Source organism: Rhipicephalus sanguineus, chromosome 1, assembly GCF_013339695.2.
Source record: "Rhipicephalus sanguineus isolate Rsan-2018 chromosome 1, BIME_Rsan_1.4, whole genome shotgun sequence".
In the NCBI taxonomy this organism is placed as follows: Eukaryota; Metazoa; Arthropoda; class Arachnida; order Ixodida; family Ixodidae; genus Rhipicephalus; species Rhipicephalus sanguineus.
The window spans coordinates 73,498,946-73,521,824 of record NC_051176.1 but is presented as its reverse complement, the minus strand read 5'-3'; the positions used below and the strand labels follow the sequence as shown (position 1 = coordinate 73,521,824).

General features: G+C 46.6%; 1 protein-coding gene across 1 annotated transcript in view; it reads right to left on the bottom strand.

Annotated features, from left to right (window-relative positions):
- Positions 1-22,879, bottom strand: part of LOC119392996 (whirlin) — a 328,938-nt gene that overhangs the window by 31,743 nt on the left and 274,316 nt on the right. Inside the window, exon 8 of the mRNA XM_037659871.2 lies at positions 952-1,140. Coding sequence (XP_037515799.1) covers positions 952-1,140 — 189 coding nt within the window. The remainder of the gene's footprint in view (positions 1-951; positions 1,141-22,879) is intronic.

Below are 22,879 nucleotides of genomic sequence, written 5' to 3'. Positions count from 1 at the left end.
GTCGCGGCCGCTCAGGATGTGAATAGTTTCTAAACTAACAAGCATGTATGGCGTCAAATACGAGGTACTAATCCTCGATCTCCATTTCGTTTGGGAAGAACCCTACTGCCCGTGAAGTAACGTTCACCTCGCCCGTCGCTCATCACCAGGAAATAAATTATATGACATTTTGTGTTAAAGCTAATCAGACCATCGCTCCCTTGATCTTTCAATTAGACGGCTACAGATTTGGCGAATTAACTCATATGTGCCAAAGTGAGTTTCAGATGGGCACATTGTTCACTTCTGTAGCACACGGATGTAGCAGTGGATGAAGAATTCTCAGGGCGCCTTATGTAGGCAGGGTGGCGAAAAGGCGCTTATCCGAATCGGATACCCACCGGCGCCGTGAAAATGGAACTGTGGCCCTGACAATGTCGGCGACCTAAAAATTCAGTACAAAATACACCGCTTTCAAACTCGATCAAAACTTGACGCACTTACATCCACCAGCCAGCCCAATCGCTCGTTACCATGACGCCATGTATAGACTATAATTATTCTTTCTAAACTGGGCATCCCTTTCAAGTACTTCACGTGCGCAGACATACAATGGTAGATGCACTGCAGATTTGCTGGTCGAGCATACGCTCCTTATCCCGGTATTCTTGAAAGTTCCTTTACAAACTTCACCTTGACTGAAGAAAATTAATGACAGCAGCGTTCCTCGACTGTTTTGGCCACTAAGCTTCACTGACATTCCACGACAATTATTTAAAAAACGTAGCTGCATTTTCTTTTTCCTGTAGAAGAGCGGCGCTGTGCTAAGCTCGGTGGAGTGCATGAGGAAGAGCTCCGATTGGTTTGAGAATACCACGAGGGTTAGGCTTCTACCAATTATTTTGCAAATGCGTGCACAACAAGGGCGAGGGAGACCAGGCAGAAAAAGGCGTGTGGGGTGCAAGTGCGTGCCTTGTCCTTGGTGTCGTGCTGAGCATCCGCGGCGGTGTCGGCAGAGGTGCCGCCAGTGGAAGCGGGCAGCGGTGCAAACGTGGTGCGCTTGGCGGCAGCCGATGGGCGACAGCGGCGCACGCGCGGCAGCCGCACGGGCTCTTCGGCCGGTATCAGCTCCAGGTCGCGCACGATCCGCTGGGCGAGCGCCTGCGCATGGCGGCAGCACTCTTACAGCAACAATCTAGCACTTTCATGAGAAGCATCAACTAAAGGACACTGCTCATGTCGCGGATAATTGAGCATACGTAAACCTTCAGCGCTTTCCTACCCATATTGCGAATTTAATTGCGTTCTCTGAACGTCAGTCTGGTTAAGACAAAACGTCATGCAAAGGACAGTGTTGAGAAGTAAAAAACGTGTCGCACAGTTCGGTATCTTGTAGGCAATGCACTGCTCAGCATGCTTACAGCGGGTTGCAGTAATGTCTGCGTAGGCCAGTTCGCAAAAAAAAAATATATTTCTATGAAACGCCCTTTTTTCCAGCTGTTCCAATGCGGCCTATTGCACTGCACTGTAGAGCTTGAAACTAGTAGGACTCGTATAAAAGGTACGGTATTAGGGATTTCTAGTTTGTCGGGCAATTTATTGTCGTTTGCGTGTCACCGTTTACCGCAGGCGTGAGAGGCTGGCACCGCCTGACCGTGCAGACATCAATTAAGCAAACACAAAATATTCTTGCAATAGCCCACTTCAATGCTCGTGCAAATGTCGGCCGCGCCGTATTTGTGAATTCGTTACCTCGTTAAATAGTTTTATGGCAAGAGTAATTGTCCAAAACACACAGAAAAACGTGCCTGTCATTGTGGTTAGACGAAGCTTCACAAAGGTGGTGCTGTCATCGTAGGATAACCAGGTGGTACGCGTAATTTACTGCGTGTACCGGAATACCGGACACGCTAAACCTGTGTTTCCTCAAGGCATCCCCAGAAGTAAAGTGCCGGCTGTCCTCGATTCTAACGATCAATGAGCACGCATTTGGACATGCTATTCATTCCAGGCGATATAGTGTACCAGAAGGTTGTAATTAGGTCGTAAGAGGCCGAACGGAAGACGAATATGTCCCTGCGAATGGACTCTATGAAGCCGTCTCGCGAAAATTTGAGTTCATTTTATCCTATGTTAGGTGCGCCGTGCAAGCTCTCGTAGTGTTATTGTTGCGTCGGATCCGTAAAAGAGGTGCATAACAGACGCCGATGACGCTTATGGCTGTTGATGAGGCGGCTGCGTCTGCTTGAATACAATGGAGATTCTGCTTTCACACATTCAAAATACATCTTTACGCCTAAGAACATTAACTGCAGTACGCTTAACAATAATGTGGCGGCGAATTATATGGTGGCACATAATGCCGCCAAGCTCGCCTTTGACATGGTATTGTATAGCTACTGTTTTCTAAACATAAAACTGAAACTACACTCCCGGAAACTGCGTTTATAATATTTTAGATACGTTTGTGTCATGAAGTACGTCTATGCTTATCCATACGATATCCAGGAAAAAGTATATTGGCGGATGATCAGCATCCGCTGCGGATAGAACTACGCTTGAAAAGAATTGATCTCCTCGGGCCACGAGAGAAGCTCGGAAATACAATGAAGCGAGCGTTGTTTCCACAAGAGTGCTTACAATAACGTTTACGACTTAAAGATCAACAAGTATAGCTTTCGCCCGTTTAAACTTTTAAAAAGAAAATAACAAATGTCTACCACCAAAATAAGGAAAAAAGCAGCGGTGGGCCACTGTGTAATCTCCTCCTATAAACAGAAGTCTATATGTACACAATTATACTCGTGTATGCGGGTCATCATCATCAGCCTGACTACGGCCGCTGCGGGGCAAGGGCCTTTCCCATGTTGCGCCAAACATACAGGTCCTGTGCATGCTGCGGTCACGTTTATCCCCGCAAACATCTCAACCTCTTCTGCCCGCCAAACTTTTTGGCTCCCCCTCGCGCGCTTGCCTTCTCTTAGAATCCTGTCTGCAATCCTTAGTGAGCAGCAGTTATCTTGCCTTCTGCTACATGCTCTGCCCATGCCCATTTCTTCTTGATGTCGGCTAAGATGTCCTTAAACACCCGCTTGTTCCCTCACCCACTCTACTATTTTCTTGTCCCTTAAAGTTACAGTTTTTATTTTTCTTTCCATGGCTCGCTGCGTCACGCCCAACTTAAGTTCAACCCTCTCTGCAAACCTCCAGGTTTCAGCTCCGTAGGTAAGGACCGTTAAGATGCAGCTGTTATATACCTTTCTCTTGAGGGATAGTAGTCATTCATGATTTGAGAACGCCTTCCAAATGCGCTCCACCCCATTCTTATTCTCTTAGTTACTTCAGTCTCATGATTAGGACCTGCGGTCACTATACCTATTCTAAGTAGACGCGTTCCTTTACCGCTTCGAGTGCCTCGCTACCTATCGCCTACCTACGGATAGGCATTGGAAGCGGTAAAAGAACGTGCACGTAACACATACAGTCTAGCGCGCTTTGGAGGTTCTCCTGCTCGCGCAGACCGGCCTAGCCTCCCAGGGGCATATCGGCACGTTTCGGAACAGTTAAAATGAAGATTACGCATTCTTCTTTGCCTCGTTGGCTCTTCCATGCTACAACAATCGCTCCTACGACACACTCTCCACCATCTCTCTATTTTAAGCTTTCCATTCGTTGCGATCAAGCGTAAACTTCGTTGGTTTACGAAGTTTACTCTAACGAAATTGATGGGACAGATATGGTAAAGCTGGTGCTTGGTACTGCGCTATTTGAACGACTGGCTAACTTGCACAAAATATATCGCGTCCTCAGACGGGAGTGATCGCAGCTTAAGGAACAGCAAAAAGATCGCGTGAAGCTTGCCTGACACCTCCCTCTCCTCGAAAGAAGATTCTGCGCCGTGGCGCTGTTGTAGTTCTTGGTCGACGCTCGTGCGATAACCTTAAAATCGCGCTCGACTGTATGCACGTGTTACGTGTACGTGTACAACATATCTGCGAATAGGAGGCGTGTTTTGCTGCGCCGTTTTCCCGGAGGGTGTGCATGTTAGATAACCCCTGCAAATGGTTTATACGCGTAAAGCAACCAAAGCAACGTTCCTCCTTTTATTATTCCTGCACGCACCGTCAGAATACGCCGTACGTGTTTCCCTTTATATCACAGCTGTCTTACGGGCACCTCCTGAAGGCTGGACGTGACCTGACTATAGTACACCCGAGTGCAAGTACCAAGCTCGCTTAAATCACGAGCATGCACTACGTTTTGAGGAAGCGGCGCACGTACAAAAGCTCGCAGGCCCTGAGAAACTCTACGGCAGAAACACTTTTTGACGGCCAGTTACTTCTTGAGGCACGACACGCACAGAGCGCTTGTTACCGATGCAACACAGCCGGCGCGCTCTGCTACCTCCGCATCTTTTTCTCTTCTACTCGTTCTCTTAAAGTCAAGGAGGGAGAAGTGAAACTTTGGAGAGCCTTCTGGTAGGCCACGAAAAAGCAGTGCGGGGAAGAAAAGCGAAGAGCACAAAGGACCTGATATATGCATTACAGTTTTCCTGCGTCGCTAACTCCTCGCATGAATTGTTCATCACTGCATGCAACTTCCACATAAATGAAAAACCTGATGGAGAAAGGTGCTCTCAAAGGTTGAGCAACAGTAGGAGTATGCTATCAACGCGTGCGAGCAATGTAAGTAAGTAAGTAAGTAAGTAAGTAAGTAAGTAGTAAGTAAGTAGTGAGTGAGTGAGTGAGTGAGTGAGTGAGTGAGTGAGTGAGTGAGTGAGTGAGTGAGTGAGTGAGTGAGTGAGTGAGTGAGTGAGTGAGTGAGTGAGTGAGTGAGTGAGTGAGTGAGTGAGTGAGTGAGTGAGTGAGTGAGTGAGTGAGTGAGTGAGTGAGTGAGTGAGTGAGTGAGTGAGTGAGTGAGTGATGTGAGTGAGTGAGTGAGTAGTGAGTGAGTGACGTGAGTGAGTGACGGAGTGAGTGAGTGAGTAGTGACGTGAGTGAGTGAGTGAGTTGAGTGAGTGACGGAGTGAGTGATGGTGACCGTGAGTGAGTGAGTGAGTGAGTGAGTGAGTGAGTGAGTGAGTGAGTGAGGTGAGTGAGTTAGGTGAGTGAGTGAGTGAGTGAGTGAGTGAGTTGAGGTGAGTGAGTGAGTGAGTGAGTGACGTTGAGTGGAGGAGTGATGTGACGTGAGTGAGTGAGGTGAGGTGAGTGAGTGAGTGCAGTCAAGTCCAGTCAGTCAGCAGTCAAGTCAGTCAGTCCGTCAGTCAGTGCAGTTCAGGTCAGTCAGTCAGTCAGTCAGTCAGTCAGTCGTCAGTCAGTCAGTCAGTTCCGTCCAGGTCAGTCAGTCAGTCAGTCAGTCAGTCAGTCAGTCAGTCAGTCAGTCAGTCAGTCAGTCAGTCAGTCAGTCAGTCAGTCAGTCAGTCAGTCAGTCAGTCAGTCAGTCAGTCAGTCAGTCAGTCAGTCAGTCAGTCAGTCAGTCAGTCAGTCAGTCAGTCAGTCAGTCAGTCAGGTCAGTCAGTCAGTCAGTCAGTCAGTCAGTCAGTCAGTCAGTCAGTCAGTCAGTCAGTCAGTCAGTCAGTCAGTCAGTCAGTCAGTCAGTCAGTCAGTCAGTCAGTCAGTCAGTCAGTCAGTCAGTCAGTCAGTCAGTCAGTCAGTCAGTCAGTCAGTCAGTCAGTCAGTCAGTCAGTCAGTCAGTCAGTCAGTCAGTCAGTCAGTCAGTCAGTCAGTCAGTCAGTCAGTCAGTCAGTCAGTCAGTCAGTCAGTCAGTCAGTCAGTCAGTCAGTCAGTCAGTCAGTCAGTCAGTCAGTCAGTCAGTCAGTCAGTCAGTCAGTCAGTCAGTCAGTCAGTCAGTCAGTCAGTCAGTCAGTCAGTCAGTCAGTCAGTCAGTCAGTCAGTCAGTCAGTCAGTCAGTCAGTCAGTCAGTCAGTCAGTCAGTCAGTCAGTCAGTCAGTCAGTCAGTCAGTCAGTCAGTCAGTCAGTCGTCAGTCAGTCAGGTCAGTCAGTCAGTCAGTCAGTCAGTCAGTCATCAGTCAGTCAGTCAGTCAGTCAGTCAGTCAGTCAGTCAGTCAGTCAGTCAGTCAGTCAGTCAGTCAGTCAGTCAGTCAGTCAGTCAGTCAGTCAGTCAGTCAGTCAGTCAGTCAGTCAGTCAGTCAGTCAGTCAGTCAGTCAGTCAGTCAGTAAGTAAGTAAGTAAGTAAGTAAGTAAGTAAGTAAGTAAGTAAGTAAGTAAGTAAGTAAGTAAGTAAAGTAAGTAGGTAGGTAGGTAGGTAAGTAGGTAAGTAACTAAGTAAGTAGGTAAGTAAGTAAAGTAAGTAAGTAAGTAAGTAAGTAAGTGAGTGAGTGAGTGAGTGAGTGAGTAAGTAAGTAAATTGCGTGCGTGCGTGCGTGAGTGAGTGAGTGAGTAAAGTAAAGTAAAGTAAAGTAAAAGTAATTAAGTAAAAGTAAGTAAAGAAAGAAAGAAATTCACTATTACTTCTTACGGCGTAAAATATTCTTGTTGGAGCTTCCTGGGGAAACAGCGCGACGCTCAGGGCACAAGAAGAGAGGGTGCAAACCACAAACTTATTAATCACTTCTCCCGACCGGTACATAATTGGTAAGGCCGCTTTTTGAGCTCGTTTCGCAGGAATTCTGGTGTCGGCGTCGGCGTCGACGCTTGTGAGCGAAAAATCAGCGTTGTCCGTGAGCCAAAATTCGAGATAGATGCAAAAAAATCAATAATAAAAATAGAAAAAACTTCGGTCCGAGTGAGAATCGAATCCAGACGCTTCATGTGGAAAGAAGGTGCTCTACCACAGAGCCGCGCCATTGCTTGGAAGTGTTTCCCAAGAAAACCCTATACGAATGTCTTGTAACGTAAGGAGTCTCCTTAACGCATGTAATGCTGCGTGGCAGAAGCGTAGAATATCGCCAGGCGTCAAGACATCTGAATCGCACAACGAGTGAGGAGTTTATGGGACCACCCATTACAATCGCCGAGTGATAGTGAGTGAGTCACCGTCAACCTTCTGTTACGCGATAGAAAATAAGCCCTAACCATGAAAAAAAAGAAGTTTTATGTTTATGCAATGTGTTCTTTTGTTGTCTGCATGACTTTTTTTATGTTGCATTAGATTGTATTAAGTTTCACTGTTGAGTTGTAAATATTAATGTTGTATTAGAGATAACAACATTTCTATGTATGAAACGCAATTGTACTCTGCAATATGTGTAATATGTTCATGCTCACGTTGTTATTTGTATGCCCACCTGCCTTGGTCTCCAAGTGAGACTGGCAGTATTGAAAATAAATAAATAAAATAAATAAATAAAATATTTAATCATCAGCAGCAGCAAAATTGTCAACAAAGTGACCAGCGGCGCAGGTTCGCGAGTTGTCTTACGGATGCGTAGTGGGTACCTCGTTGATTCGCAAAATGAAGAATTATGGCGTGGTGGGCACTTCGCAACTCTACTTCCAGTAGACAGGGTAAGATAGTTATAAATGGCTAATGTTACGTGTAGAGACGTTTCTTTCCTTACGGCACGCTTGAGGTGTCCACCGAGAACCGAAGCGAGGCTACCGATTGAGAAGGCGATGCGAACGAGGCCCGGTTACTCTATCACGTTCTACTCTTGAGGCGAAGCGCAAGCGTCTTCCAACTTTTTTTTGTGAAGTAAGAGAGAACGTTGTCGAGTCTGAGGTCACGCTTCGTAACCGCGCAAATTGGAAATGGTGGAGCGAAGGTGTGTGTCAGTGATGCGAGCAGCAGGTTATTTAGAGCGAGGCATATGGACATGGCAGCGCGGGATTCTGCATAAGAAATTGGGGCTCTCGTTCTGGTTCGCACTATCTTCGGAATTAAGATCCACGCCAAACGAAGGCATATACATTATAGCCCCCTGGTACTTATAAATGCATATGTATATATAAGGAGAACGGCTGCCTTTGGTTCATGTAACAAAATAGGTAAAGAGGTGGGGGACAGGCTTCTCTCGAGGCGATATTCAGGTGGTTCCGATGAGTATTTATTTGTAGCATCGTCATAGGCGTGCGCAGGGTTGCCCATCAGGGGGTGCAAAGGTTCATCGCAGCGCCCCCCTCCCTACTAAGTCAATCTATGGGGCAGACTTTGCGCCCCCCCTCTTCTTAGGTGGCTAGAAGGGCCAATCTACGGGGCAATTTAGCGCCCCCCCCCCTCCCCCTGTGCGCACGCCTATGAACATCGTCACTCCAAGGAAAGTACGAAGACAAGCGGCAAGAGTACACTCACACTCATACACAGAAAATATGTGTTCGCGGAAGTATAGATAGCAATGGAAGAGAACGACAATTATACCCGTAAATTCTTCCACGAAGTGTCGGTTATTCAATTATTACTTATTCAAATTTAATTCGAGTTCAATATTCAATTTTCGTTCATTGGAAGGCTGACAGCGATGATTATTGCCTCACTTTGTGTGTCCCACGTGGATACATAACTTATTGCGCGGGTTGTTTTAACGTACCTCTCAGTGCTGAACTTCAAGAAAACCACAAAGCTTAATTTTGAACACCCGGTACTGGGGTTGAGGAGTTACGAAGTCGTCCTCAATTGGACTCGCCTATCTTTTGTGCTATAGGTAGGATAACGCCGGTGCGCTCCTATGTTTGGCTGTTGGCGCTACACGAAAACACCACGCGGAGGCCCCGCTGGACATTTCTGTGAATACTTTCGACACGAGGGAAGTTTGTACTGTCCTAATTAATAACCTTAGACAAAATGAAAGCCCGGAATGGTCCACAGGCGCTGTCTGTTTATAAAATGTTTACAGTGAGCACACACTGCGCGTGGTCGCCGTGGTGGGGTATTCCAAAACAAGCTTCTTGCATGAAATGGAGGTAATCCCTGAGGGCGGACTATCTAAGATACACTCTGACAGCGGTCTGTCTGTATAAATAGATATATGGCATACCAGAATGAAGCCTCATTGAAGCGACAGCGCGGCCGCAGCATACCTGCGCATTTATAACTGTATACACAAGTAACCGTTCTTGCGTGGACGTTATGAATCAAGGGCATTGCGCACATGCTTAAGCTTGTGCGCAATGCCCTTGCTTCACTTGGCTGTCTCAAGGATACGTCGAGGTCATGTATACTGTGGCAGCACGTGCGCCACCTACAAGAGAATGAAGGCTTGCATGCTGCAAATAAGCTGCGCGCCTCACACATTGAATGGCAGAAGCAGAAAATGAAAGTAAATCTGGCTGCCCAAACGTTGAGTTCCAGCGTAGCTGATGCCATTGACTTCTGCCGCGATGACCTGAAGCTCCCTCAATTTAAGGGATCCGAAGCAACAGTAAAATTTATTAGACTCTTCGACCAGCTTTTTGACTGCCTTAATTCACGCAACCCTTTGGCAAAGGGATTTAAGGCACCCCTCAGGCCTGGTAGCAAAGGTATATGGATGACATTTTTGCAGGTGGCCAAAGAGTATATCGGAGGTCTCAGCGGCCCAACAGGTATACCAATTTTCAGGACCCAACGAAAGACTGCTTTTCTTGGTTTCCTTGTTACTATTGAAAGCACCATCCGTGTGGCATCTTCGCTGTTGTTCGGCGAAGCTCCCACATTACGTTATTTACTAACGTACAAATTCTCGCAAGACCACATAGAGCTCTTCTTCTGCGCCATACGCTCCAAAGGAGGGTGGAACAACAACCCCACAGTCAGGCAGTTTATGGCAGCGTACAAACGCCTCATCGTGCACAATGAGGTGAAAGGAGGGCGAGGAAATTGTACTGCTCTTGATGACACCCGAACCTTGTATGTGAGCAGTGCGACAGGTGCTTATGATGAGGTGGACATGACCGTGTCAAAGCAAAACGGTAGCGGATATCCCCTGCATGTTAATGAGTGCTCCCAAGAAAGTGAACTCGAAATCGAGGCGGAGCGCCTCCCTTCGCTTTCGCCTTACGTTGGGAATGTAAGTGGCTATATTGCCGGGTTTGTTTGCCTGATGGTGCGGAAGCGGATCCCCTGTGCGACGTGCTATTCGGCGACAGTGTCAGACAGCAGTCCTTCGGCCTTCCTTAAGCGCAAAGGCCGCGGCGGACTTCAGGTGCCATCATCGTCAACAATATACATATATCAGGCTACAGAGAAGATGATCCGGCTGGAAGATAAGCTTCGTGGAACCACGCTTCAAAAGAAGGGGAATCTTTCTGAGATTTTGATGGTTGCAGTTATGAGAGCGCTTTCAGGAAAGCTTCGCCAAATATACCCGGAGTTACATGAGCACATGATTGAATCATCTGTTGAGTCGAACCACTTTGTGCGTCTTCTTAAGTTCGTGATATCATCATACATTAAGATCAGGATGCATCATATGGCGAAGACAACGACGGCCAAAATTACTGGTTTGTACATCCGAAGGCAATTCACGAAACTGATTCTCTTCAATCACCAGTAGAAAATTGGTAATTTCATTTTCGAAAAGGACTTCGAAAAACACAAAGAAGCTACACAGCGGCACACCCATTCTGTACGAGCACAAGCTTTGGTGCAAGAGAATTCATGCCTGTCGACCACACAAGGCTGGCACACAAATAATAAACACTGTTATGTTGTCTGATTTTTCCCCCGGTTTCTTGGGCATATGCAGCATACTTAGAATGCTTAACTGATACGCATATCATAATCAGCACAAAGTTAACAGTTACTGTAACTGGGCGCCGAAAGTGCTTAATCTTACATATGGGCAAATTTGGTGCTCAGGCTTTAAATTAGTCATTATTATGCATCACCAGCTCAACCAGTTACTTTTCCAATTCTAGTTTCGTCAATGCTTAAGGCTGTCATAGATAGATATAACTGTATCAGTCGTCATAAATTGGAACTAAATGTTTTGGAATGTTAAAAAGAACTTTACTGTAAATGTTCTCGGCAAGTCCGTTGTAATCCACAAAGTGAGAAATAATGCCAGCAATGTGACAATCTAAAAGCCGCTATTCGCACACTCAACTAGCTCACCTCGGATCTATGGAATGAAGTTTATATGGTATGTTGCTTTTCCGATGAACACCTTACCGCTTAATGTGTTCTTGCGCTCTAATTCTAATGAGGGCCCCGAAAATGCAAGCACCTTTTGCTCTCTACATCTGGTAAAGCGACTCGCCGCATATTTTTCCTTCTTTTACATAGGCATCTGCACTTACAGAGTGCCAGGGAGGCATTTCTGAAACTTTTACACACTACAAAATCATGAAAAGGCACACACTGCATCGCAAGAGAAATAGGAGCAATGGATAAAGTTAGTCATCGTAAGCAGGTAATGACTGCGCATGTTGAAAAAAAAAGAAGATTCGCAGCATTACAGAATAAGCGTCAATGTCTCTGTCAGAAAGGCGCACATCGGAAAGCACGACATTTTGGTGTGCGCATCTTTTCGTCTTGAAAAGATGCGTTCAACCAAAATTTATTTGCATCTGTGGTTGCCGCATGCTCTATTGTCTTGCTGGGATGACTGCGAGCAAGTTATATTATAAAAAACGCAAAAAATGCGATCATAACAACAGCTGCCACCCGAGAGTATTTCAGTTGCGCGCCTAAGACGCGCAGAAGACGCCAGCTTCCGGGACAAACAAGGGACCTTCCGGTGGCTTCACAAGCGCCCGCTTCGGAGAGCGGGGATGCGTCGTCCAGACTTTTAATGGAGGTCAGTGGGTTTAACGTCCCAAAACGACGATTGATTATGAGAGACGCCATAGTGGAGGGCTCCAGAAATTTCGACCACCTGGGGTTCTTTAACGTGCACCTAAATCAAAGTACACGGGCCTCAAACATTTTCGCCTCCACTGAAAATGCAGCCGCCGCGGCCAGGATTCGATCCCCCGACGTTCGGGTCAGCAGTCGAGCGCCATAACCACTAGACCACCGTGGCGGGGCAAACAGAGAATTTATTGCAGCAAGTCGCTGAAAGGCGGGCTAAAAGCAAGGTGTAGAGACCGCAATGGAATGTTTTAATGCTCGACACTCTTAGGCTAGTTATCCAGCAATTTTTGTGGCAATATTCTTTCCATAACGCAAAAGGCGCGGCACTTTTCCGACAAGAATACATACAGCCCCGTAGAGAACTCCTAAGGTTGGAACTTGAATTTGGGAGCGAATCAACCTACTTTTGGAGCCGATATGGTGGTTGACAACATATATGTCGGCTTGCAGGAGAAAGGCTGGCCAGCGTGCATGGGCGAGAGTCTCAGTGAGCACTTCCTGCTACTCGCCGAACATCGCAGCCCCACGCCAAAGCCGAAATCTCCCTCGCGGAAGTGCTTGCTACACGTGCGTGTTGTAGCCGATAGCTGTTTACCATACCTAAGTTTCACGATCCAAACTTCACGCAGCTTTTTACCCTGCGCACACGTGTGAAGGCTGGCACCGGGTTCCGTTGCGTATGTCTTGCACTGCGGCACCGGGGACAAGCCTACCATATATGACTCCTTTAAAGACAGCGACTGCATATTGCAGTGCTTTCAAATGTTGTCAAGCGTACAGCTGAAGCGGCGAAACCTCCCCATTTAATAAGAACGACAGAGCAGGTGGCATTCTAAAATATCGTTTCCAGCGCGCGCCGATGCTTCCGAAGCAGACGACGCCGCCCATGATCCTGCATGCACGTCACGCCGACAGTAGCGCCAGCTTTTCCAGTGGTGGGCCTCGCCCCAACCACTGGAAAAGCGGGAGCACACGGGAGTCGGCCCGTCGGTAATCTCGGAGGTTGCGCGGAGCCCCGCCTGGCTCTCTTTGTGCTGCCTAGATGGCGCGACCATCGTTCGTGTCTGGCTTAACTAGCCCAGTCACGCATTTTAAAAGTGAGCTCAGGAGCTCGGCACCTTCGTTCGTTGCCTTTACATCAACCTGTTACTCAAGCTTTTTCCACAGTAAGCAGAAGACCGAACACTGGCCGGTCAGCGATCCAACAGGCGACAATTTAACGAGTCTTCATGCGAATACATGTAGTTAAGCTGACAGAACAGAGTGGAGCGTTATGGAAGAGTGGTGATCTCGGAGCTTGTTTCATGCAGTCACCACAAGGTCAATCTAAATAGGTCGCGAAAGTCCGAACGAAAAGTGGTCGGAAACCTATTGCGACAAACATCAACACCCGCGTGACGATTAAAGCGCTACTAGGTGAGGGGGGGACAAATAATGAAAACAAAAAATTAATTAAATGTTTATTTTCATTAGTTTTAATTTTGTTTGTCACGAATTAAATTAGTAGATTACTTTAATCAAACTTTAGTCTTGGGTATGTGGTTGAGTGGCCAATTTTTTTTTGTTTATTTTCAGAAACAGCGGGCACATGCAGGCAGTCTGGTAACATGGGCCAACGGTTTTGCGCATTTTCAGATGCAAATGGCGTCGCTCGTTTTTGCGCAATAGGTTTGTGCCTGTCGTCCGTAGGTGATTTCCTCGCATAAGCGTTGTTTTCTAGTCGTGGTACTTGGCAGAAGGTAATATAGCCCATCGCAGCCATCGGGAACCGTTTCAGTGACTGTGTTTTGCCAGCGCACGGCCGGCGTGCTGTCGCCCTTCGGGACGATGAGTCCGCCACGCTACGCGAAGAAACGCTGCGCTGTCTACGGATGCAAGAGCAACACGTGTGCAAGGTTTGTCTGCACGTTGAATTGTTATGCTACTTCTGATTTCTGTGTTATATATTTTGGGGTAATATCCTGTTCAACTGCAATATTTCGCCAATAAAATACACCTTACTTATCAAATCTGTCTTTTTCGTCTTCCCGTTATCTTGCAGGCTTCCATTATGGAGCCGTCATAGTAATAAGAAAAAGAACGTGAAGCTATAAAAAAAAAGTAAGAAGCGGCGCCCTGTCAAAAAATTTCATAATTTCGCGCCCATCGCGTTAAAACGTGACGACATTTCCGCTTCCGTTTGTGACGTCATCTTTTTCTTTTTTTCTAATTCTGTTTGTCCCCTCCTCACATAGATAGCGACTGTTGCAACAACTAGCCACCGCCTTGACACGTGGGCTTCTACGGAAGTTACGCTACCAGTTTACATATACCTTGGTCACCATGTTAGCGCTGTGTATATCGCGCTTAAAAAATGTGATGGAGGCGAAGTGAGACCACAGTTTCGATGACATCAATTAAGATACACCAATGCTTCTTAGCTGGTACAAAGATCCCTCCGTTCAACTCGCCGTTAGCGAAGCGATTTTGAACCTGGTGTCAGCAGCGCTTATCGATCCCACGTGATCAAGATTAATTCAGACATCGCGGTGTCTTGCATGGCTAGGTTATGACATTGGGCGTGAAAACACAGACTTGCGGTTTGTCTATTATCCCTTCTCGAAGAAATGGTTGAAGTATAATGGAGCACTCCTCACTCTGGAAAGGACGTATTTCTGTCTAGTGTGTTACAGTACATGAGGAAATATTTAGTTTCAGCCGTTTCTCGAGCTCCCACAGGGTAGAAGTGCAATTTTTTTAGAATTCGTCATAACGCTACTGATAAAAATTGATTTTATGCGAAGTCCTTTCCTTATTATGGGGAACTTACACAGTGACATGAAGAGTGGGGATGCATCTTGAAAACAGCTGGAAACCATTACAGTCTATTTTTGAGTGCTCAAATGTCACCACACAACCTCCTCGTCTAACCGACAATATTGCCACATTACTCGACATCAGCATCACAAATGTCCTGTGACCGAACTGCATTAGCAGTATACTCGTATTATCACTCAACAAGAGTGATCATATAACTTTACACTTTTACCACTTGCCAGAGTTAGGCCCGACCGCCCTGAAAAATCGAATTATCGCAAAATAAATTCAGATCTGCTCGGCCAAACTTCATCATACACTGGAAACTGCAAACGGTGACCTCATTTACGCAAAAAAAAAGACCATGACCATGCATGCCTTCTATTCTTTGACACATTTAAGGTTTCTGGAATAGATACTTCCCGCTTGTTCGATACACCCCGAGGGAAAAAAATGCAAACGCTGGATTACATATAACCTTGCCTATATAAAACCCTTCTTATATGCAAGGATGAAAGCGCAAAACAAAATGTATGACGTATTTGTACAGAGGTGGCACGTTGCTCCTTTTATCGATTGAAAAAAAAAAAAAGCGAAATAAAAGGTTAATACTTCATGTTTAACGCTAGAATATTTAACGATCCTAGAAAGCTTTGTAATAAAACTAACAACTTGTCTAACAACTGGAAAGTGAAGCGCCCTACTAGGATTGCAGCTTTTACTCATGGTGAAAGTGAGGTGGAAGTGCTCTCGGAAACAAATGAGTATTTTAATATAACACTGTTAATTTTAAGACTTCCAGCAACAGTGATCATAGTGCCGAAATTTGTCGTGAGTCATAATTTTCGACAAGCCCACAAGAGGTCGAGAAGTTATTGGTTTAAATTAGAAACAGCAACTCAGCAAGAATTGATTATTTATTTGCCATACTCATCAAATATGTTGCAGCTCTTATATCGCTATCCTCGACGTATATAATTAATCGAACGCATGAAACTGGAATCTTCCCATCTGATATGTTAAGCTTGCCCGTATATGCCCAATACACAAGGATGTGGTGCCATTGGTTACAGGCCATTTGCGGTGCTGCCTGTGCTATCTAAAGCCTTTCAGCATGTTAACACGCGTCTTGCAAATTTCATAGCCAAAACAGCACCCGGTAAATCACGCCCAGTGCAATTTTCAGAAAAATATTTCACTGGACCAGCTTTATTACATGTAAAAGATAAAATAATGAATGACATTGAAACAAAACTTTATTTACACTGTTGATCGCATCACTGACCTTAGGAATGCGCTTGATTGCGTTAATCATGACATCTTATGTTTTCCTTAGGCCCCCATCTTTTGTGTCGGAAACAAGATTGTTCGGTTTGGTTTGATTTGGTTCTAATAGGCGTCCATACAGCAGTCGTTTGGTTTGGTTTGGTTAGATCAATGACATGCTGCCCGAATTACAAATCCTACGGTACCACTTAGCATTGGGCAATAAAAAATGCCGTTCAAAGCTACCGCCAGTCTAACTGGTCGTAAGGAAAGCCGAGCTAGTTGGTAAGAATGCCTTGTGGAATAACGTAAAAACACACAAGGATACAGGCAAGAGATACGACACAGGCTCTAACTTTCAACTGACGTTCGAATAGCGCAAAAGCACGCAGGAACACAGGCAAGAGAGACGACACAGGCGCTAACTTTCAACTGACGTTGAGACGTCAGTTGAAAGTTAGCGCCTGTGTCGTCTCTCTTGCCTGAGTCCTTGCCTGTTTTTACGCTATTCCATAATGCTAATTGGTCTTTCGTATGCGACGGCGTAGTTTCATGAAGTGATGGCTTAACCCCCTACGAACCACGCATACAAAGCTGGGGTGGAGGCTGAGTTTTTATGCGATGCCGAAAACTAACGTAAGTTCTATGTAACGTTTTGGTCTAGTATATGCGAAAAGCTACCGGTTCGTAAGTTCTATTTGCCCCTGGCCAACCCTCTTCTCTAATGGCATGCCTAGCACACGATTTGCTGAGGGTTTCTTTTTTCTTACGAACAATTATTTCAGCTGGAGATGCTTATGTGAATACGTGCCCTAAGCTTCTTCCTCGAGATTATAAACCAACTCAGACGAATTTGCGCGCAGGTCGCGCAAACTGCTGATCTCACCCCTCGCATCGGAAAGCGAACTTTTTTTCTATTCCGACATAGCGGGGTCGGCATGGTGGGACAAATGAGTCATCTCCTCGGCGTATATCCGGATATTCGCCTTAGGAAACTCCATACGTGTTTCCAACCGAGATTCGACTCTCTGTTCGGGTGCGATGTCGCGATGGTGCCCGGAAGAGTCGTGAGAAACAGGTCCTGCGTTCTTAAGGTAGACTTCCCCTTCTCAAACCATGTTATGGCGGCGTACTAGCAGGAGAAAGAGACATGGCTACTGTTCTTCATTGTGCCAGTTGTTGGAAACAGCGACGCTGACTTTATAATTTAAGCCAACTTCAGGTCATCACATTATGACCTTCGGAAGGTTCCTGGCTCTCAGTGTTGCTCCAACAAGACCGCTGTAGGTGGCATAACGGCTTGCATTGTTGCTGATGGTGTGATGACCTTGGTATTTATGGTTTGTCAGGCACGGGTCCTTACTCCGGGGGCTATCCTTATTGCCCGCGGCTGGCTGGGTGGTTCAGCGATGCGTTCGTGCTGTAGTCACGGTTCGGGCTTCGTTCACAGTTTGACCGGAGTGTCCGGCACATGAACGCAGAAGCACTTCCACCAGATGTCACGTGGTTGTGACGTCGAAGGACGCAGCAGTCAAACGGGCAAAAGTTGAACTCTTCGTTAGGTTAACATGCGCGCAGCAAAACGAAACGCTCACATGACAATGATAGCCACGAGCACAATCATCTGTCGTCGAGAGTCTGAATATTTGGTGAAATGCGTCGTCCTTTATACATGCATCATTGTACAGTCGAGCACAAAAGTTTACGGACCACGCGAGTTCGTGTCAAAGTGCCTGTCTGCGCCACGTAGCGGTGCGACACCTACCGTCGACTGCAGCGCTGGGCTGGAAACAGGTCTTCCTGTTATTCACTGGTATATCAATCTTCTGAGACCGCGCAGCATATTGTTTGTTCGTTGCAGGGGCGTAGCCAAGGGGGGGGTTGGGGGGGTTCAACCCCCCCCCCCGAAATTTTTCAATTTTGCTTGCGCATATATACACGCACACATACAAACGCACGCACGAACATACATAAAGTATGGTTGAACCCCCCCCCCCCCCAAAAAAAAAAAAAAAATTTCTGGCTACGCCCCTGGTTCGTTGTTTTTACGCCAAGTGCATATCTGCGGCATGAGCGCCACACTTCTATTTTGACAGCCGAATCAAAGCTATCGCGGCGTGCTTCTAACCGTGTGCCGTCGGGTAGATATCGCTTTGTGACAAAGACAGCGATAACAGTTATGCTGATCGACTGCTCTAGAGACAGAAGTACGCAGCCACGGCTGCTGAAGAGAGCGTCGCGTTAAAAAGTGGAAGGTGGAAAATATCTCATCTCAAACATCTTACGCTGAAAATGTTCGTAAGATAATATTTCAGATACCTTTTTGAATACGGGTCCCGTTCCTCGGCGACCGACGACCGTTATCATTGTGCTGCGAGTGTTTCATTTTTCTGTTCACAGGTTCGCCCAATACGGTGTTAATCTTTGCCTGTTTGACTTATGCCTTCTTCCCTGGCCCAACCACATGACAATACATACAACATGTACAGCATAACAATGTTTTAACATATATAACTAGTTGGTTCACAAGGCTTCTCCTTCCTAAGTGCTCTTTTGCAATTGGCCGGCCTGCTTTGCTAATGGGATGTCCAGCATCGGGATTGGGCGAAATATCCTGTTACGACTGTTTCCGTGTATGACGATTATATGAATACGGGCCAAGAACTCTGGCCATATATATAGCACAAGAGCAGTCCACGATTTTCTGAAAAGGTCAAGAACTGAAATGCATGCACAATTCCGATGCAGTGTAAGCGAAGATAAAATAAACGCGCGATCTTGGTCCGGCCAGACACAGCGGCTGCCTTGACCAGCCCTGCAGGACTCAGACAACGAACGCACAGTGCGCACCCGCGGGGCATCGAATGTGGCAGTGAGCATGTATACACTGGCGGCAGGACTTGTCCAAGGACGGCGATGTAGTGCAGGCTCGGATGCATGGGGATCAGGGCCACCTTTTGCCCCGCTCGTGACTAAATTCTTCGCGGCACGGGAGTACGCTGGTGGAAGGAGAGGATACACGCGGAGTCAAGCGGGTTAGCGACGGCCCCCGCGTCCGTGTATACGGGCCGCTCATCTGTGCCTTGCATTCGGGACACGACCAGTTCCGCGGAGGTGAAGTTCGCCGAACATCATCGGTACACAGCCAAGAGGCACGACCTGCTTATGCATCGAGACAAGGACGACCGCGGCTGAAGGGGATACCTCACGATGCGCCGTCGGACCTCGAGAGCACGGCGCCTGCCTCTATGCGCTGTTCCTGTGCTTTGCTCCGTGTTGGAGCTGCGTTTTAGCTGGCTGTACAGGATGCCAGGAAGAGGGCCGCATATCTTTTTCTTCTCCATGCACTTGTGTTCCTTCTTCATTTTCTTCGGTCGCCTTTGCGTTGTGCCCCGAAAGCATTTGGCAGAAGGTGACTGACACGGAATACTGCACTGCACCCGGCCGTGTACCCTATTTCGTTATGCCCCGCGGCTAAAATTGGACCGGAATGCTGCTCACCCTGGTTTCAGTCCATATTTCACTGGCAGAACACCACCAGCTACAATGCATTGATGCATGTTTTGCCGTGTGTGTGTGTGTGTGTGTGTGTGTGTGTGTGTGTGTGTGTGTGTGTGTGTGTGTGTGTGTGTGTGTGTGTGTGTGTGTGTGTGTGTGTGTGTGTGTGTGTGTGTGTGTGTGTGCGCGCGCGTGTGTGTGTGTGTGTGTGTGTGTGTGTGTGTGTGTGTGTGTGTGTGTGTGTGTGTGTGTGTGTGTGTGTGTGTGTGTGTGTGTGTGTGTGTGTGTGTGTAAAGTAGGAAGGGGCACATTTTGAGAAGCCGATGTAGATACAGATGATTGAATAGCATGTCACGCGGCATACACAAATGATTTGATTGCTACAGCTCTAATACAATGGAAAACGTTCCAGGGGCCGAATTCACAAGATTTTTCTTTGATAACGGTTCCTTCACATTCATCGGTCGCCTTTGCTAATTTGATGTGCAGCTCCACGACTGTATGCACATTTATCTTACTAACATTTCTAGCTTAAAGTGTTGTCGTGTATTCAGGCCTAAGGACGCACCAAAGTACTGGCGCTGTATTTATGAAATCGTAAATTAACGTTTTTTGTTATTTACTATAATTCTGTCTATTCAAACACTGCTTGCGCAGGTGGCAGGATGCGCTGAACAAAACTCTTTTCGGGGTATAAAATTCGAAATACAGAGAAATAACAGGCGTTACTTTGTTTGAAACTTCATTATCATCATAAAGCTTACGCATATATATATATATATATATATATATATATATATATATATATATATATATATATATATATATATATATATATATATTGATAACGGTTCCTTCACATTCATCGGTCGCCTTTGCTAATTTGATGTGCAGCTCCACGACTGTATGCACATTTATCTTACGAACATTTCTAGCTTAAAGTGTTGTCGTGTATTCAGGCCTAAGGACGCACCAAGTATATATATATATATCTATATATATATATATATATATATGCAAGCCTTTCGACAATTGCAATTCTTAGTTTGCAGTTAAAGGCGGAAGCTACGACGTAATTAAAGGCGAACGCAGCATATGACTCTATGGCTTCGAACGAAAGAGGGAAAATGTCACACCAAAAAGCCGGGGTGCAGCCGGTGTCCGACTGCAGCGCTGTCGGAGTTGATGTCGACGATGGTGTACGATGTTGTACGGCGCAAGGGCCACATGATGGCCCGCTGTCGGAGTTGGTACGCCACTCGTAAGGTTCATCTTTCTCTCATGCCACTGGTCTCTGAATGCGAAATTCGCACGCTAGGTATCAAATATGCTGGAGATGATATATCGGAACATAATAAGCTCCCTAGAAGAATTACACGGAACTGTCTTCGCACAAAAGTGCCATTCAAAAATGTGCCATTTAAATGTATCGCAAAAAATGTTTAATTAACAAATCTTTGCAGTTCCTGTATTTGCTGACTCAACGCGCCTGTCCAAATTGTGTCTGTGAAAGCGACGTCGGTGCAAGATGCATTTGCGCAGCTGACGCATCATTTCCGCTAAATTTACGCTGATATTTTAGCTTCGGAGGTTCCGCCTCGATAGTATACAATAAAGTTGCTTGCTGTACTATCGCGTTCGAAAGAAACCCGAACAAGGCAGCATCTACGCGCTCAGCTGTTCGCATTTCCTTTAACGAGGATGTAACCGGGATGGTAATAACAAGACACCAGACCCGTTCATGATCCATTCAAAGACCCCTCTAGGATCTTTTTTTTTACTGCCACGAAGGTAAGAGTGCGATGTAAACACATGCGAAGAGCGGAGCACTAACGCGCCGCGCTGTTCTTTCATGTTAACTCGTGTTATTTATCTTCCTCACACGGTCACGTCGCAAGATACCAATTTTGGTGTATATCAAGCTAGCGAAACGGCCGCCAGCACCCCATGAGCGTGGCACGTAAGTCATGCTGTACATGACATGCGTGTCATGATTTTCATGTTAACTCGTGTTTTTATGTTCGTCACACAGTCACGACGCGCAAAACCAATTCCCGGGTAGATCAAGCTAGCGAAACGGCCTCCAGCGCCCCATGAGCGTGGCACGTAAGTCATGCTGTACGTGACATGCGTGTCATGATTTTCATGTTAACTCGTGTTTTTATGTTCGCCACACAGTCACGTCGCGCAATACCAATTTCGGGGTAGAGCAAGCTAGCGAAATGGCCGCCAGCGCTCCATGAGCGTGGCACGTAAGTCATGCTGTACATGACATGCGTGTCATGATTTTTATGTTAACTCGTGTATTTATGTTCGTCACACAGTCACGACGCGCAAAACCAATTCCCGGGTAGATCAAGCTAGCGAAACGGCCTCCAGCGCCCCATGAGCGTGGCACGTAAGTCATGCTGTACGTGACATGCGTGTCATGATTTTCATGTTAACTCGTGTTTTTATGTTCGCCACACAGTCACGTCGCGCAATACCAATTTCGGGGTAGAGCAAGCTAGCGAAATGGCCGCCAGCGCTCCATGAGCGTGGCACGTAAGTCATGCTGTACATGACATGCGTGTCATGATTTTTATGTTAACTCGTGTTTTTATGTTCGTCACACAGTCACGACGCGCAAAACCAATTCCCGGGTAGATCAAGCTAGCGAAACGGCCTCCAGCGCCCCATGAGCGTGGCACGTAAGTCATGCTGTACGTGACATGCGTGTCATGATTTTCATGTTAACTCGTGTTTTTATGTTCGCCACACAGTCACGTCGCGCAATACCAATTTCGGGGTAGAGCAAGCTAGCGAAATGGCCGCCAGCGCTCCATGAGCGTGGCACGTAAGTCATGCTGTACATGACATGCGTGTCATGATTTTTATGTTAACTCGTGTTATTTATGTTCGTTACACAGTCACGTCGCGCAATACCAATTTCGGGGTAGATCAAGCTAGCGAAGCCGCCGCCAGCGCCCCATGAGCGTGGCACGTAAGTCATGCTGTGCATGTCATGCGAGTCATGATTTTCATGTTAACTCGTGTTATTTGTGTTCGTTACACAGTCACGTCGCGCAATACCAATTTCGTGGTAGATCAAGCTAGCGAAACGGCCGCCAGCGCTCCATGAGCGTGGCACGTAAGTCATGCTGTACATGACATGCGTGTCATGATTTTCATGTTAACTCGTGTTATTTGTGTTCGTTACACAGTCACGTCGCAAGATACCAATATTGGTGTATATAAATCTAGCGAAACCGCCGCCAGCACCCAATGAGCGTGGCACGTAAGTCATGCTGTACATGACATGCGTGTCATGATTGTCATGTTAACTCGTGTTTTTATGTTCGTTACACAGTCACGTCACAAGATACCAATTTTGGTGTATATAAATCTAGCGAAACCGCCGCCAGCGCCCCATGAGCGTGGCACGTAAGTCATGCTCTACATGACATGCGTGTCATGATTGTCATGTTAACTCGTGCTTTTATGTTCGTCACACAGTCACGTCGCGCAATACCAATTTCGTGGTAGATCAAGCTAGCGAAACTGCCGCCAGCGCTCCATGAGCGTGGCACGTAAGTCATGCTGTACATGACATGCGTGTCATGATTTTCAT